Raw genomic sequence first — 18,799 nt, forward strand, 5'->3', positions numbered from 1 at the left:
GTAATATTGTACTAAATTTATATTTAAATAATTCATAATTGAATTTGAAAATAAATTTAGAAAAAGAAATGCATTCTGATCCGCAAACGGGCACCTGCTCCGATATCCTATATCAAGTTTAGAAATGACGTAAATAAATCATTAATGAGCTTGAATCGAACGGTACAATATCTATCTGAATGTAAGCGTTTAATACACGCCGAGGGACTTAGATGTGTTTGGGCAGACGAAAAAAGGATGGCGAGCCACGTCAGAGTAAAGAAAAGTTTTAAATATGTCGATTTGTGACAGCAAAATGAGTTCTAGCTCATATCCATCGACCGTCCATGACTGGATGCAGGCCATACGACGCCCAGTACCTTACAGAGTTGGCAATGCACGTCTCCACGTTAAAACGCGCACAGTTGCATATGGGATGTTGTTCATGTCGGCAATTCTTATACTTGTTCTCTACATCCTTCCCACACAATATATACAACGAAATTGTCCAGATATATACCCTGTTTTACATGACTTTAATTATCCATTTACATCCCCAATCACAAATGAATCTGGGGTCCATTATAAAATAGCTGTGGTTACAGATCTGGATACAGATTCTAAGAGTAAAACGGACAAAAATACATGGCTAAGTTACCTGTTACATGGAACTTTGTCAATATCTACAGACCAAAGACATGTTGCTGTGAGTTTTGATTTGGAGCCCAAAACTCTAAAATCCACTTGGAGTCACGGGGGCCGTGGAATGGAATTGTCTGAGCTTGTGGTGTTCAATGGAAAACTGTACACAGTGGATGACAGAACTGGAGTTGTGTATGAGATCATAGACAATAAAGTGATTCCCTGGGTCATACTGACAGATGGGGATGGCAATTCACAAAAAGGTATAAGAAATTTTATAATGATAAATATGCCTTGTGTACAGTACATTATAGAAATCAATATTCCAGGGGTTATGTATATGATCGCTAGTTATATCCTCCCCTAGACTATTTCACAGCAAAACTGAAAGCTCTCTGTGCGACTATAAATGAGAAAGTAGTCTGGTCCTCTGATGTACATCTGTAGCAGGACATATTGGACTTGGTCGATTATTAGTGCATGAGTATGTATCAGCACTATAGCTAGCTATAGCTCAGTCTGTATCTAGCATTCAGCTATTATTTGGCGATCCTAGGTTCAAATACCAGTCTCCTCTTCTATTATATATATAATTACCCATTAGAAGAATTAAATAATATGGTACATTGGGGTTGACTGTGTGGCTTTTAAGTTGGGCGTCACTGTCACTTTAATGTGATGCCTTCAGTTTTAATTGCTATGAAATATTAGTGGTGGATATAACGACAGTGATAGCTGTACTAAGCACTGGGGTATCAACGATAGTAATAAGTACACACATACTTGCCAACTTCTTGAAATTTCACGTGTTTAAACTTTTAACCTCAAAAAAGTCTACTTAGTAACCCCTATGAAGAAATTAAAGGCTGATATTTGCATATTTTGACCTGTTCTTTCTGATGGTATAGTCAGATTTTAGACATTTGGAATATTAAAGAATTTGGACTTGCAAAAATGGCCTAAAATGGGGATCAAAAATCGGGAGTCTCCCTCCAAAATAGGGAGGGTTGGCAAGTATGTACACATACAAACATGCAATATAATGACTCTATACTGATTTTAACTACAATCATACTGCATACGTAACTAATATATTTGTTCTAATTTTAGCTTATATATATAAGCAGATGCTTGGAATTAGAAATAGTTATTGCCCCTTTGTACAGAGACACCAGATATTGGTATGGCTATCAGATATCCTTACATGTAGGGTATTCTATTTTTCAAAAAAGTATGCAGGGTGTATAGGCCAGATAAGTTATAGATAAGTAAGATATTTAAACTATGGCTGTTGTGCATGAATGATATGTTTTCAGTTAACCCAGTATGATATTAGATATAAACACACAACGTTGAGATACTTCTGATTAAAAACTGCGCAATATGTTTCAAAAGTATCTCGTTGTGCTAAAAAAAAACTTCTTACATTAGTGACATTTTTGTTTCCATTATATCATTATAATATACCTATAGCTAATTAGCCTTAGTCTTCTCTGACACATGGTGTTGGGTAATGTATGTTTAAGTTGATTTAGAGTCAAGATGCATGGAACTTTAGTATATAGGATATTATTTCAAATAATTTGTCCAATTTTTTATTTAAAGTCACAAGTCACAATACTTACCACCAATCACCATGAATTTCTTTGATTTATTATCTATAATTATAGGCAGTGTTGTATTTGAGAAGAAATCTTCCACTGTACCTGTTTGTATAAATGTACATTTTTCATGGCTTTGCTTTGGTAATTTGTAATCTTTTCTGTCATTATAGGTTTCAAGAGTGAGTGGGCAACAGTCAAAAACGGAAAATTATATGTTGGTGGTTTAGGTAAAGAATGGACGACACAAACTGGGGAAGTAGTGAATCTGAACCCTCAATGGATAAAGTCTATCTCGGCCACTGGACAGATTGCACATCACGACTGGCATACAAACTACAATGCTATGAGAAAAGCAACAGGATATGGTCTCCCAGGTTTGTATTAACTTTTCTTTCGGAAAGTAGTACAGTGTACCGGTAATATCAATCATGTTCCATTTGTCAGACAAAATGTAATATGAAGTGGAAAGTGACATTAAGTGAATAACACACTGTATATGTAAGAAATATTGAGTTTATATCCAGTTATTTGTCAGTCCTGTTAATGACTCCTTATCTGATTTTGGTTTAATTTTCTTAATAATTTCCCGGTGTTTTTTTTCCAGGGTATATGATCCATGAATCCTCTGTTTGGAGCGATATACACAAGCGTTGGTTCTTCCTTCCGCGACGAGCTGCCAGAACTAAGTATGACGACAAGATAGATGAAAGAAGAGCAACAAACATGATGATTATAGCAAACGACAAATTTGATGACATAGAAATAAGATATATAGGTGTTAAAAATGAAGTGAGAGGATTTTCTTCATTCAAATTTATTCCTGGGACAAATGATCAAATGATAGTTGCATTAAAATCAGAGGAAGTCGATGGAAATGTTGCTTCCTATATACTCGTGTTTACTGTTAAGGGGGATATAGTTCTTCATGATACAAAAATAGGAGATTTTAAATTTGAAGGAATAGAATTTATATGAGATAATTATTGTATTTGATATTTTTATCGCAAATTACTTATTAATCTGTTGAATATATTTATTATTAAGATTTAAATTCAAACAGGGTATGATGTGATCCATTCACTATAATTTGTTTCATCCTAAATCATTACTGTCCACTTAAGACATTTTCACCCTAAGGCTTGTGGGTGAATGCGCAGAAAGTTATATATATAATTGTTTATAAAAACTTCTTATAAATTAATTATGTTTTCTGACAATTGAAATGTAAAGAATTGTTTAATTTGCTATTAAATGGTTTAATAAAAACACAGTAAATGAGCTAAACTTAAAATTTACAAAAAACAAATAAATAGAAAAAAACAAATTAGATGTAAAATTTTCTGAGGCCAGATTATTGCATTCTTTGATGTGATTTTACATACAAACCACAGTACTAGAGTATAACTACTTAATCTTCTTCACGGAATCAAAAACAGAAATTATGACATAACCTTGTGTGATGCTATGATCTGTCTGGCTACATCTGTTATTGTTTCAAAAGCTACAGACAACTGTTATATGGTACTGTTTTTCATGGCATCATTTTCACATTCTTGGGACTCAAAATTGTACCTAGCCTAAAAGTGTAGCAAGCCACTGCTACGCCATCACACTAGTAAAATAAAGGGAGGAACTCTGAGCTATATGGGTGGCAAAAAGATAAATGCAGTTTTTATCACACATATTTTTTCTTTTATATGTCAAGTAAATTTGTTTGCATTTCACAATGATATTTTTGAGCTGAATGAATTTGATTTCTAAGACAAGTACTTAATTTAAAAGAGAGGATAAAAGGAGTCAGAAAACTTGTATCACTTTCCTAATTTTGAAATTGTCCTTAGTGGGCTTATATTTATAAGTGATTATGTGTCCATTGTAATTTTTTTCATATCAACGATGACCATTGTTTTTGTTGTGGAAAAATATCTTAAAGGGACAATTCACTCAGGCTAATTCTTTACATAACCAAGAAGCAAATTATGGCATAATTATTGTATTGTTCTACATTTCTTATGAAACATATAACATAAAATATTGACAAATTCATCGTCATTGTTTAGTATTTTAATTACATATTGTTGAATTATATCAAATCGTTGATCAATACGACATTAAGCAGTACAATACGGTCACGCCTGTAAACCCATTACCCGAGCCAAAGTCACGCACGTTAAACAAAATAAAGCTACATAACCACTGAGAAGGTGATGAAAATGATATTTTGCAAGATAATTCACCTAATAAAGTTAAACAGCACTACTGTCCAGAGCGATTTAAGCAGTTTTGCCTAAACAAAAGTTGCAATTACTCTAGAGAGCAAGGGATACGGGTTCGGCATACGAAGAAGTTCGACCACAATGTGTAATGTGCGGAATCGAGCTAGTTTTGAACATCTACACACATGTCACAACCATAGGGCTTTTCAGGCATATCACAGTAAAACCGACTGATCTAATTTCCATTAAGAACTTGTTTTTTCCGATATATGTACAAAATTTTTAATGTTCTCCTAGACTGAAATGCCCCTTTAAGTTTGCCTCACATGAAATACATGTGGTCCAATATTACTTGTGAAATATAACTTATGAAATTATTAGTAAATATTAGTACTCCTCTCTTAACACCATACCTTTGGTACATGAAATGCATAATTTTCTTCCCAATAACAATATCATGTTACATATTGGATTTCATAGGTAATTTACCCAGGTGTCCATTTCAACAATAGGAAATCTTTACTCTGATTCTCAGAGTTACTTCCCTTTCTTTACTCGGTCAGCACCATGGAGTGAAACGAATCTCTGATAGATTAAGAATGGGATTTATTTACAATAAAGTTTACAATACATATCAACAAGCATGTTTATTGGAATTATAAAGTGCTACAGTATGGATTTTAAAACAGATTATCTTATAATTGCTTTTATTTGCGAGGGATTCAACTTTGCTAATATTGGTAAATTGCACCCAAGATAAATTCCACGACCCTTAAATATCCCTGCAAATAAGATTTAAAGAATGACAAAGTAAGCATATTACAACTGTATAACATGAAAAATTAGTTATTTATCAATTTTTGGTTTGTGTGGCTGCTAATGAACCATGAACATAAAAAACAGCAAAATTGGATTTTTTCATTACTAATGAAAATCAGCTAATCAATAAAAATTTCAACCCACAAAACGAATTTAAAATTCCATACCATGAAGAAAATGCCAACTATCATTTCATGAAAAGGTGTGAATAAGCCACAAAAAAGAAATCATGATATTTTATCCTTGTAAAATAAACAATTGTGCTATACATTTATAATAAAAAGTCGGAAAACATTGCAAATATTAAAGTTGTATGTATTTCAGTAAAACCACTAAAAAAGTTATGCATGAAGTTCTGGTGATTTTACTTATAAGTTATTATATTGATTAACTGATTGCCCTATACCTGGTTATTCGTGATCTAAATTCATAATATAAACATGCAGTACAAGATCATAAATGTGCTTTAGTTTGTTTCTTTCTATAAAACTTCGGAAGAGTAAGTGGGGTAATTTTAAAAATGAAACTTATTTTTCTGATATTTTCTTTTTCTTTTTTTTCAATCTTTATTTTATTAGAGGCTGGTTGGTGTGTTTATGTCTGCCTCTTTGTATCAACAAGTGTTCAGTTAGCCAGTTTAAAAATGTTTGGAAAGATAAATCATTTGGGATATGGATGAAAGTTTCATCTTTGCTTGTATGGATTTTCTTTTGTTTGCTTAATTCTTTCTTTTTCTTTCAAGTAATTTTGTTTTCAAGCTCATCTGCTCTATAGAGTGCATTTCATGTCTGGGTTTCTTTAGATTTTAAGTCAGAAGCAGAGCATTATGTGTTTGTGAGACTTTCAGTATGTTAAAGTCAGGAGACTCCAAAATATATTCTAAGAAAAAAACAACTTCTTCGAATTAGCTTATCTTCAAGATGTTACTTTTTTTCTTCAGTGTAACTTTAATGATCTTGTCTCAAATGAAAAAAAGAGAAGGTTATCTAAGTTTAATTTAAAAAAAATGTACAAAAATCCCTGACTATAACCAAGAGTAGTTACAGTAATGATGTTTTATTTGTTTCCTTGTTTTTTGTTTTTGATATTTTTTTTCATTTTGTAATCAGAATTATTTTTGTCAATTCATATTTAATGCTTTCATGAGTTTCATAATTATGTTGCTTTTTACAATATATGTTAAGTTTAATCATAAAGTTATTGGTGTGATGTTTTGACAGTCCAATCTGTAACTCAAAATTGATTGTAATACAAATCAATCTCTGATAAAGTTCAGTTGTACTTAGATCTTTTGATTATTAAGTCAATATCTATGTTCAATTAAAAAAATAACATAAATTTTATTGATGAATTTTAAAGTGCTGAGATAACAATACAATAAGATAAACAGTTATAATTAATACATCGATACATCAAGTATTTTTATATTTATCTGTAATTACTTTTTTTGACAAATAGTCCCCTGGGTTTGCTGGATAAACCCTGCATGTATTGTAAACTTGTTCTAAATGTTGTAACTTAACTCATTTACCCCTAGATATTCATAATGAACTCTCCTTGACTTTGAATTAGAAGAGTTCTATGTTGTGTTTTCAGGGGTCAATGAGTGAATTAACGTATTTTGTTAATGACAGACATTATGAGATTTGAAAATTGAGTTCTCTAAACAAGCCCTAAATAACATGAATGTAGATCAATTTCTGCCCACACCATTCACTTTTGTATGGGTGAAGATAACTTTGGATTTTTCATCACTATTCACTATTCCTTTAATTTGTCAATTTCTTTGACACAACTTTCTTTTCTTTGTGATTATCAGAACTGTTCTAAGTTTTGATTTAGTATTTGAAATACACTGCCAAGATGCCATATATTTTTAATTGTATATTATATGCATTTTGTATAAAAATCAGTACTGTGGTGAATTCATTGTTATGAAGAAAATCGTGATTAAATCCAGAAACATATATTATATAATATATATATATATATATATATATTTCATATACATTTCTGTTGAATCTCAATTATTAAATCAAAATTCTGTGAGAAAAAATATTTTTTGAAAGCAATCACCATTATTGATTATTATACAAGGGGAAGCAACTCCATTTGTAAAAAATTCCAAATTTGATCTTTTACCATAAAAAATATACGGGATTCATCAAATTTTTTCATACGATATTTAATTGATTTTTTAGTTTGTTTTCATACTTAATCCAATTTTCGTGTGGGGGGGGAGGGTGATTGGCAGATACTTTGTTTCTCACACTCAGTCTACTCTAACATTTTTTTTTTTCGCTAGCCAAGGGTATGTAGTCAGATTTCTGCTTCTCGATTCTCGGGTGGTCCTGGCAACGGGGAGGCCTCTCTGCTGGGATCACCACGCAGTTGCGCACCTCTACCATTTACGAAAATAACCAACCCAAGTTAAAAAGCTCGTATCATTGTTGGTATGGTTGAAAAAATGGCAGCGCCCTATCAATCACACGTGTTTTGTTGTAGCGACAGATTCCAAGACACATATGTGTGAAATCATTTGTTAATTAGCAAGTTCCGGGACACCAGTTGTTGTGTTATTTATGCAGAAGTTTCTGCATATCGTCCAATTTTTGTAACGAGATCCAACAGTGTAAATCTTTTAATTGTTTAATTGTGTGAAACATAAACCAGGCACGTACAATACTCCATGTCTGTTTTGGAGAGCAACATCTTCAAGACGCACATTTAGCTGGTACTTAAAACATCTAATTGAGATTAAATAGATAGTAATATAACTTTCGCTAGAGTTGATGTTGACAGGCATGACATGGCCTGGATGCCTCATTAATGCAAATGTAGGTCACTTCACTAAACTATACTAGCGCTAGTCAGTTCAGTGATGTTGATATATTCATAGCTGCGTTTTCATGTGGGCGCCTGAACCTATCCGCATCCAATCAGAATATTGAAAGCAAAACACTCTGTTCTAGAAGTGAAGTGTAATGCCAAGGGTAAGTAGAGAAGAGATTCAGACTTAAAACCCTAGGCTACGAAGTGTAAAGTCCTACTATGAAGAAAAAAATCTATAAGGCATGAAAATCGGTTGACATTATCATACGCCCACATTAGAAAGTGTCTTTGAACTATGTGATCTAGGAAATATTTAAGAGAATAGAGCCTTAAACCGTATTTGATGTTATCATGAAGTCTCTGAATAATGTTTATAAGCACTGATATTCACTATTTTTAACTTCTATGCGGATTCACACAGATTGCAAACAAAAGTTCTTTCATTCCACCATGAATTAAAAGATAGTGACATCAATTCTTAAGTATTTATCGCAAAAGTGTGAGAGTAAATCTAAATTTGCATTTTGTACTTAGTGAATTCCAGATGTGTACAAATTTTGTTATTTTTTTTGTTAAATTTCATTTTCAACTTGATCCAGTTTGATTTGACTGTAAAATGGAGGTTTAGCTGTATTTGTGATTGGTATAGGAAATGTATGAGAGATTGAATGATGAATAAACTTATATTTTGAAATTTATGTTTTGTTGTAAATTTTGCTGAAATGTGTTTCATCTCATGATCAAAGCATCACTACTGTTCTTTGCTGCTGACTTGAGTTTTTTACATGAAGTGTTTCTTCCAGATTAATTTTATGATTTGTTGAAAGGACACAATTTAAATCCTTGAATGGGGGCGGGAGGGGGGGATGGAATTCATGAACTTTGCTACTTCAGGATCAAGGACAGCAATAATAATTTGATATCAGGAATATCATACGCCATGTAAACTTTAAATATGTAGGTACAATATTCCTTGCATCCTTGATATTCCATGAATTATGGGTATCTATCACACATTAGTTATATCCACCCCTAGACTATATCAAAGCAATACTGAGTGAAGACTCTGTGTGTGAAAACAGATGAGGCAGCTAGGTTGGTTCTTTGCTATACATTTAAACAATCAAATAATAGTACACTGTGTTCCTATTTATAAGTTGGGCGTCATTCTCTGTAGGCCTGTGGTTGGTCACTTTATTTCTCCTGAATACTGACAATGATAGTAACTCCTCAAATGTCAAGGATGCATTCTTTGTTATATCAAAGTATTCAAATCAATCATAACTAAGATCAAACGGGTTTTTTTTCATTTCAGAATATTTTGTTTGATGTTATGACAACAGGTCAAGCCTATCAAAACACTCTATAGAGAATAACAAAGATACCAAATGTAAAATGCTATGATGATCCCCTTAAATAAAGCTACTTAAATATATTCATGATGCACTTTAAATTACAAGCTCTGCTCTGATCAACCTTTATGTAAATCAACCAAATTACAGCCAAATAGATAATTTCAAGTGATATAGAATCATGTCGCTGTCTCTACATTTTATAATTGCTGAAGGGATGACATTTCATCAATGTAATCCCAGAATACAGTGAGATAACTCCTTAAACAAGAGGCCCAGAGGGCCTGTATCACTCACATGGATTTTTTAATTTTTAAATCATAAACAAGGGGCCAATGGGCCTTCACGGTCATTTGACTTATTGGCACCATCAGTATAGTAATAAACACTTAAGGCAATACGAGGAACTCTTGTATTAGTAGAAAAAATAAGTTTCTGATATATTTGAGGAATTTGACCTTGAATGAAGGTCATGGTCATGATTTAAAATTACTGATGAGAAGTCTTTTAAAGATTTAAACTTATTTGAGTTTGAAATGAAAATTTTATGCACAATGTATGATGCACGATGGATGTCTCACGGCGGATGGCGGACGGCACACGACAAAAGAGATGGAACATGATGACTATAGGACTTTAGGTCAGATAACCCAAAAATACAAAATTCCAAAATTCAGCAGTCTACACATATTTCATTTTGTGATACTTACCTTCATAAATATGGTTTCTTTGCTGGAACAGATAGCCACACATTCTGAGATGAAGCCACTTTTCTTGGTCATTATATCAGCCCAGGTCCAGCGGGTCTGACCGTCACCGAAGTAAGCTCCCATTACAGGGATTTCCTCTTGTCTGATCAGATCACTCAGGTGGTTGTGTACTATATATAGACACATGGTATTTATTATGTACACTTACAAAGGAAGCTCAAGTATAAGTAACACACTTCCTAACAACCTCCTCCTTCTTCAGCGTTAGCAACAGGTATCAAGACGCGATAAAATAGAATACTATAATAGCTGCTTAGTTTCGCAAGCCAAAATTTTCAAGCTTTGGACATAAAGTTAGAAAATAGAATCTTAATGAATCAAAATTTCACAAAAATATATCATTCCTGTAAAAATAGCCAGCATGCAAACTGTGAAATCATTTAATTTTGTTTGGGTCTATTTTCTTGGGAGACAATATTTTACAATTTCACTGGGATTGAAATTCGTGGAGACTGTACACAGTATTTATGTGTTCTTGTGTTGACACTGCAATTTTAAGCTTTATCTAAGGCATTAGATAAAACAGCAATTATTTCAAGTTTGGCTTTAACTACTATCAAAATAGATGATTATAATTGTTTTGAAAATAAGTTTGTGTTTACTTTTCAACAGATAATACTGTAATCACAATTTGTCCCTTAAAACAGATAAAAAATTATGGGGACATATTTTCGTTGCTTCAAAATAAAAACAAAAACCATGAAAATGCAACCCCCATGAAACATAATGATTTCACAATACTGGGCATTTCTTAATCAACACAAGACCTCTACGGCCTTTTTCAGATGTTGAGAGACTGACAATGTTTTCTTATTATAGTAACAGTGACTTTGACCAAGGCAAAATAATGATGAAACCAATTTGATGAGCAACACACATAATTATCAGGTAAATCCCAATTAGTTTGATGGACAATTCACAGATTTTATGTAGTTTCTGATATACAGTTGGTAGTAGACTAAAGGTTACACATTGTGCACACGGTGTGAACTACGAGTGGACACGGAGTGCACGAGGTTTAGACTACAGGTAGACACGGAGTGCACGAGGTTTAGACTACAGGTAGACACGGAGTGCACAAGATTTAGACTACAGGTAGACACGGAGTGCACAAGATTTAGACTACAGGTAGACACGGAGTGCACTACGTGTGAACACGGTGTCCACTACAGGTGGACATCGTGTCCAGGTAAAATGTCCACTACATCCAGACCACAGACAGACTAGATGATGTGCCACAGAAATATGAGAAAATATGTATTGATTCTGCAGTCTATATGGACTTTGACAGATAGAAATAGTTAATGCGATCAGAAACATAATATTCATTGCAACATAAAAATTGCCGTTAATTACTGGAAATCATTCGTTATGTAATGTTTATTTGAATAGATACATATAAAGTAAAATGTATCAATATATATTATCAAACAATTTAATTTATAAGTAAGGACGTGAATTATAGAATTTATAAAAGCAAATTAACTGCGTTGCAAATTAACTGCGTACGGTAAACCACATACCGGTTATGTCTCACCAATGGATAGTTCCCAGTAAAAACTGTTTTTCTTAGCTAGTGATAAGTAGTTTAAAGATGAAATTCTTTTTCGTACGCATAAAGTGATGAACCTTGCGTGGAGGAAGATTTTTAGTATAAGCAAATCGTCGCCAAAAAGATATTTTAATCGGCAAATTATTTTGATTAAAAGGAATATATTGATGGGCATAATAAAAGCAAGGACATATAAACATAAACAAATTAAATTCTTCATAAAATGTTTAACTATGTATGTATGGAATATAGTTTTCTAAACGGCAAGGTGCGCGAAATAGTTTGTATAATAAGTATACATTTGCTACATGGAACCTGGCGCGTTGCAAAGCATTGGGGAAAATGAGAAATCGTCCATAGACGTTAAAATTCGGCATTAGAAATTACACTTTATTACACTCAAGCGATTGAGAAACCTGTAAGCACTGGCTTAAGAAAGCAATAATTTATTATCAGGCATGTGGCTGCTCGTGAGCATCGATCAACACTGTTCAAAGGACCGATCGCTAAAATGTAGGTCACATGTCTGATAACAAATCAAACAGACAGAATCAAAATAAATCCAACTTCTACCCATTTAAATTGTAGATTCATAGTTGTTGATTAGATTCTGAATTTGTCATAATTATTTCAATTCTACAAACCTTGATAATTTGACAAAATCATATTCTGACCTTCTTTTACAAACCGTGTGAGTTATATGATAACAATATATATATTAATGTATGATCCATACATGTAGTATATTGTTCACTTGAATTTGCCTGCTTGAAAGGTAGACCCCTAGGCTAGGACTGCAGTTGCCATGGTCACTTGGACTTCATACTGTTCCATCAACCACACGGGTAAGATAATCTAAATTACCTAACATTGGCCAGAGTGGGGCCAGGTGCCTGGGGCCTTCTTTGGGCACCCTTCAATATGTTCAGTCAAGTGTATCACAGACTATATAGCTAACAACACCTGTATACATGTAGTACCTTATCCCAACCCAAGGAGGTCCATTTATAGCATGCTGTACTTAGGTGGCAGCCTCTCTACATACATACATTGTACTCATCACACAAATACGTACAGTTATACAACAATGCTAGTCAATAGGGATATGTGTTTTAACTGGTAGTGCATTTTAATTTATTTGTTAATGAAGCTTTATATATTAAAATTAAAAATAATCTAAATACCAAGTGTATAGTTAACTGAAACATTTATTTCAAGATTATTGGAATATCATATCTCATCCAATATCTTTTTATATTATTTAATTTTGTACACTGGCTTTTTACATATATCAGAAACCTGATTATCATGACTATGTATATAAAATACCATATTACAATGTTGAATAAGTACCTAATCTACATTAATTTTGATTATGATATATATATGTATTATTGGTAAATTCAAGGTTGTGACAGACATGCATGATTTACGCATTGTGCAGCTATAGTCAGCTCCTCTTCACGGCTGCCTGTCATGACAATGATTGAGGTGTATTCAGCATCACTTACTATATGTTTTGCCAGCTAGTTTTTACCCTCATACCTCATCCCAATCTACCCCCCCCTCCCCCCGGGAACCGGTGTACATGTTTACCAAGGCTCTACAACAAGTATGTACATGTATCTAAGTATCTAATAAGAATGTTACTTATGTGTTTCAAACTCATGAACCTAAATGATTTTTAAACGGTAAAGTATATTTGTTTGTCTTAACAAACTTCCATAGAAACAATTCTAAAATCAAATATTATATAAAGATACTGCCCCCATTCTCATAAAGCCGTGCAAACACAGAAGGCAACGATTCTGCCTCTCACCTTGAGGCACCTGTATAGCTGGATACTGTGGCTTACCTGTCTGTTTGGCAAGTTATAATTATTGGACCATGACGCGATATACGATCAAGATAACTTGCGGGGTTGGGATCATAAACTTATTATGTGTACCGGTAATTAAGAATCAAAACAAGCTTAATTGGGTACTTGTAGGTAGACTAGCCACCAATATGTGGAGGACGTCGTATAGTTTTGAAGTGGATTTAATTCTGCATGATCTTTTAAAGACGTTCAGTTTTTAATAAAGAATATGTAATTAAGCTATTTTTACGTACAATACTTTTAGAACTTAAAATAGCAAGAAAAATATTATAAAAGGGTATATATTTTAATGAAAGACGATCTAAAAGGGTATCGCTAGACAACTGATCGATAGGCACCAAATCTTTTTGTTTAAAAGCTATGTATTACCCGGTATATGATTATATTACTGATAGCTTATTATAAAAGAAAAAGTGTCTCAAAGGCACATTAGGACTGGTTTTTGCTGCAATTCAAAGTTGTTTTTAACTTGGGAAAATGCTTGATGTAAGTGATATATATATACTTAATGATTATAAATCAATCTTTATTACTTTTGCAGTGAAAAGGTTTTATTTCGTGTATACTAAAAATATTGTAATATGTAGTTATATCATGATAGTGATATATACTGTACATTAAATTGTAGATGTTGTAATTAAAAAAAAATTAACACTTAAAAATTATAATTATGTATTATTTCAAATTGAAGAACTTATTCTTCCCCGATCCCTAACTGTAACACATCACCTTGTCTGTCTAGGTCTCAATGTACCTGGACACGATGTCAACCTGTAGTGGACATCGTGTTCACATGTAGTGCACTCCGTGTCTACCTGTAGTCTAAATCTTGTGCACTCCGTGTCTACCTGTAGTCTAAATCTTGTGCACTCCGTGTCTACCTGTAGTCTAAACCTCGTGCACTCCGTGTCTACCTGTAGTCTAAACGTAGTGCACTCCGTGTGCACAAGGGTGTAACCTTTAGTCTACTACCAACTGTAATTACCTATCAGAGCGTACAGCTGCATTGCCTCCCCTTGACAGCCGGGGGGTCCCTGGATGTAGATGTGCTCGTGAAGTTCTATCTCATTGAGATAGGGCTGCATTTTCCCGTACAGAATGCTTGGTCCACACATCGCCATACAGATAGCTACCTATATCATTTATCAGTACACTGGCGATGAATTGGAACTTTTATGCATAGCTAAACATCTTATAGCTTGTTATTGTAAACAATTAATTTAAATATTTTGGTGCAAATTAATTTTAGCGAAAAACTTGATTTTGAATAAGTAAGCGAAATACAACTGTAATAATACATGTAATAGCTCTATCATAGATATCGCAATTAGTTCATTTATATTTTAGGGCAGAGTTTCTTGTATGAAATGTGCTAATATGTGATAACCAATAAAATATGTATATTTACAGTACACTTCTATTACAAACGTAGGTTAACATATTCTGGTTTTCACAAATGCAATGAAGTGGTGGAAATAAGTTCTTCAAATTGACTTCCGTCTTGCTAAAAATTTACTTGTGCTTGTTCATTATTTTCAGCACTGACTGTATTTCTTTATATATCTATAGGTCAGTCTTGATAGCCATTACAGATCGGTCCATTAAAATCATTGATTATCCTCCCATCACGGTGATCTGGCGCGACGCGTCGTCACCATCAAAGGGTTGCGATGATCCCCCGCGATGGGCCGATGTATCACCGAGGTTCTGTCACCGAGTATCCTCGTGACCATTGCGTGTTGCGATGACCTCCGCGATCCCCCGCGATCGTAGCACGATCGGTCACCGAGTGTCAGCAGGGATCATGGCGAATGGCTAAAATTTACCTGTAAAGTTGGTTGTCGGCAGCGGTCGTATGTTCGCTGATTTGTAACTGTTTTTGTTTTGTTTTGGCAAGGTATTGATTCATTTGAGATACTGTTTGTTATAATTTCTGTCAAAAATGTTTGTTGACTGACCTAAATAAATTATTAATGTATATAAATATGTGTGTGTGTATGTGTGTTATAATGGCAGAAATAAGTTTTTATTGCACGTGTCAACCTCCCTGAGCTGAATCTGTACTGACATTTTCTTACTGATCGTTCGTTTTTGTCCATTTACTAGGTAACAGATACTACAGAAATACGGTATATTGTTTTTAAATCTATTATTTGATTTTCGATTTTCAGTTAGACACTGCCGTAAATTCGGCATCCTATACAGTAGCAGCCAACAAAATGATACTTTAATTATAAGAAACTGAAAGATGAATACATTTGTAATTATTTGTGAATTTCGCTCTGGTTTACAGAGGAATTGTATATTTTGTATTACCTTGATAAATACAAAGGGATTAGGCACAAGATATTACAACTTATGACGTCTTATCCAATCATCGTAAAATATTTACAGATGATGACATAGAAACGTGCTGTGAACAAATGGAATATACCGAGTTAAATCCACAAAATGTATAGTAGATTGAACAAAATATTTACCGGTATGCATGGTTCTAAATACATGTACTGAATATGCATATTATTATAACTATAAGTGAATATTATTTCTTAATTTCAAATATTAACTGTACATTTATAAGCGATGTTGACAAAATGTGTTCCATTGTAATACAAGCACACTCGGGTCTTGTTTCTGTATTAACATGTATGTCATAAAAGTTGTGCACATTACAGAGAATTTCAAAAGATTATAAGTTATTCATCTTGCTTAACGATTGTTTACGATCGATATGGGTTTCCCCGCTTTGTCACTGGATTGAGTGCACTAAATATTGCTATCGTAATGTCTCGGAGTAAAAGAAAATCTGAAAATATTTTGCATTGTATCTTATTTTATATTGGCGTAATGTTATCGAAAATATCGAACATCGTCCCAACGACCACTAATAAGCACTAAATTCACCCTTTTCAATTCTCCTATTTAATTCAATTTATTCCGTGGACCTTACGGTCCATAAGTGCAAATTACAACATTTCAAATATACTTTATATTACAAAAGAGATGATTTCACACCCACATTCGCCAGTGAGAAGATATTCTTTGGCTATTACAAACTCGATTGAAACACAGTATCTACTAAGTTAAAGTACATGTATTTGTACTAGTGTACATAATCTAAGGGTAGAATGCTTTACAATTCTATGTAACTATTGAAAACCTTTTAGATTAATTTTGTAAATTACGAAATAAAATAAATTATCATTTAGATTTGTGACCAATAATTACCCTCCTAAATTCTCACGAAATCAATTGACATCTAAGTGTTTATTCATAATAGCGATAAAAAAGATAGCTTGACACTGGCCATTAATAAGTTTCAATTACCACAAATTCCTTTTATGTAATCGGTGCGTTAATGACGTGCCAGTGTCAGAGGTTGGGACATGTTGTTTTAGTAATTTAGGTAACTCCTTTCGCTGAATACTCTAATTATGGTGCTATATGTGAACAACAAGAACTTAATCGGTTTCTCAATACTCATTGTGTAATGAAGATGACCTTTATTTTAAGATAAATGTGTGCAACCCTCATCCGCAGACTACACTCTTCAGCCTCCCGCTGTGATAGACAGATTTACCTGTGTCCGGCCGGCTAACTGGTCATCGGAAGCAAGGACGTATGTCGCCACGTGCCGAAAAATGTCCAAATATAACCACTGCAGCTTGACACGTATGTGTTGTCATAGCGACGGCTGCCCCAGATCATAGCCACAGGCGTTTACCTGTAGACTTTTTTTCAAAATGTAGCGTGTGCAGTCAGTTATGGTACATTGGTTTTCGATAGAAGATCAAACTTTAGTACGGTTATTGTACATGTGGTATTATCCAGATTATCGGAGCTCCACTGCTACATTAAACTCAGATGTACGAATGTACAGATAAACATTTATGATTTCAATTTAGATACAACTTTTCGTTCACAATTAAAGATTGTGATGATGAGTTCTATGTATATACATCCTTGAAATAATTTTATATCGGTTAGACGATGTATTCTGGTAAGTAGTAATACACCGTACATAATAGCTAGGACATGATCATATTATAAAAAAATATACATTAAATAGTAATTAAATTATTTATGTCTCAAGGATTTACAAGATGATGTCTCTGTATAGAAAAAAATTCACACTTTGATTTGCTGATGCAATTTTGTAAAAATTTTGTTTCGATTTGTAATTCTGGTGTGGATTACGGTGAGTGATTATCTCTACTTATTTAAATGATCTAGTTTAAATTGTTAGAATAGCACATTTTGGTGTTCAACAACAATATGTATGGTAAAGGTATTTTTAATCATCCATCATGTCATGCTTAATATTCCAGGTTCAATAATTTCACTTCTTGTTACACTTACAATTGTATCCAAGTGTAAAAACTCTTGACATCTTGGATCACGGTAGGTATTTCCCTGTGCTAAGAGGTATGACCCTTGTCTTGGTCACATGACGATCTACCAGCGAAACCATGTACTGGTATTTGACATCACAGGTAGTGCACATATAGTGCAGAATCTCTAGATATATATGAATTAAAAATTAATAAATTAATGTTATCCTTTTATTCACTAAAAACGTACTATGGATCAGAAGATTTCAAATATATCGGCAGATTTAGTTAATTAACAGTCATATATCGCCAATCGCTGTCTCTCTGGTTCTCATTCGGACACTTAAATTTAGCTGAAATTAAAGCGCCGTTTAAATTAATTAAGAGAAAACCCGTAAAAATCGCATGGCCTTATGCACATCTCAGGAAAAATCGTCTGTGCAAGGATTTATAAGTCTCATATACGTCCTTGGTCTTGGCAACGATACCGCTGTCGAAGTACCTCGCTCATATGGCTCATGTTGACTCGCTTATGTTGTACACGGAAAGGAAAATTATATTTTGATATTTTATTCGGAAAGGTAGTGGCCCTTTGAATTTCCTGACAATGATATCAAAACCGCATAAAAATCGGCCGCTATACCGAGATACCGCCCTCAAAATTGCTCAAGTTGTACCTGTATAACGACTCATGCGACTGCTGATTTGGGGGGAATAACCGAATGTGACGTCATTACCGACAGTGGGCTGTTTTGTAGTGTATAGTACTTCTGATATTGGGCTATGATAATTTACAACTATATATATACACACACACACAATT

The 18,799-nt window shown here is 33.5% G+C and overlaps 1 protein-coding gene across 1 annotated transcript; it reads left to right on the plus strand.

The window, feature by feature from the left end:
* Positions 1-26: 26 nt before the first annotated feature.
* Positions 27-4,260, plus strand: LOC138323949 (soluble calcium-activated nucleotidase 1-like). The gene is made up of 3 exons (XM_069268905.1): positions 27-884; positions 2,396-2,599; positions 2,830-4,260. Exons 1-3 carry the CDS (start codon positions 275-277, stop codon positions 3,198-3,200), a joined length of 1,185 nt encoding a protein of 394 aa, XP_069125006.1. The 5' UTR covers positions 27-274; the 3' UTR covers positions 3,201-4,260.
* Positions 4,261-18,799: the final 14,539 nt, after the last annotated feature.

The sequence above is a fragment of the Argopecten irradians genome, chromosome 5 (assembly GCF_041381155.1).
Source record: "Argopecten irradians isolate NY chromosome 5, Ai_NY, whole genome shotgun sequence".
Lineage (NCBI taxonomy): Eukaryota > Metazoa > Mollusca > Bivalvia > Pectinida > Pectinidae > Argopecten > Argopecten irradians.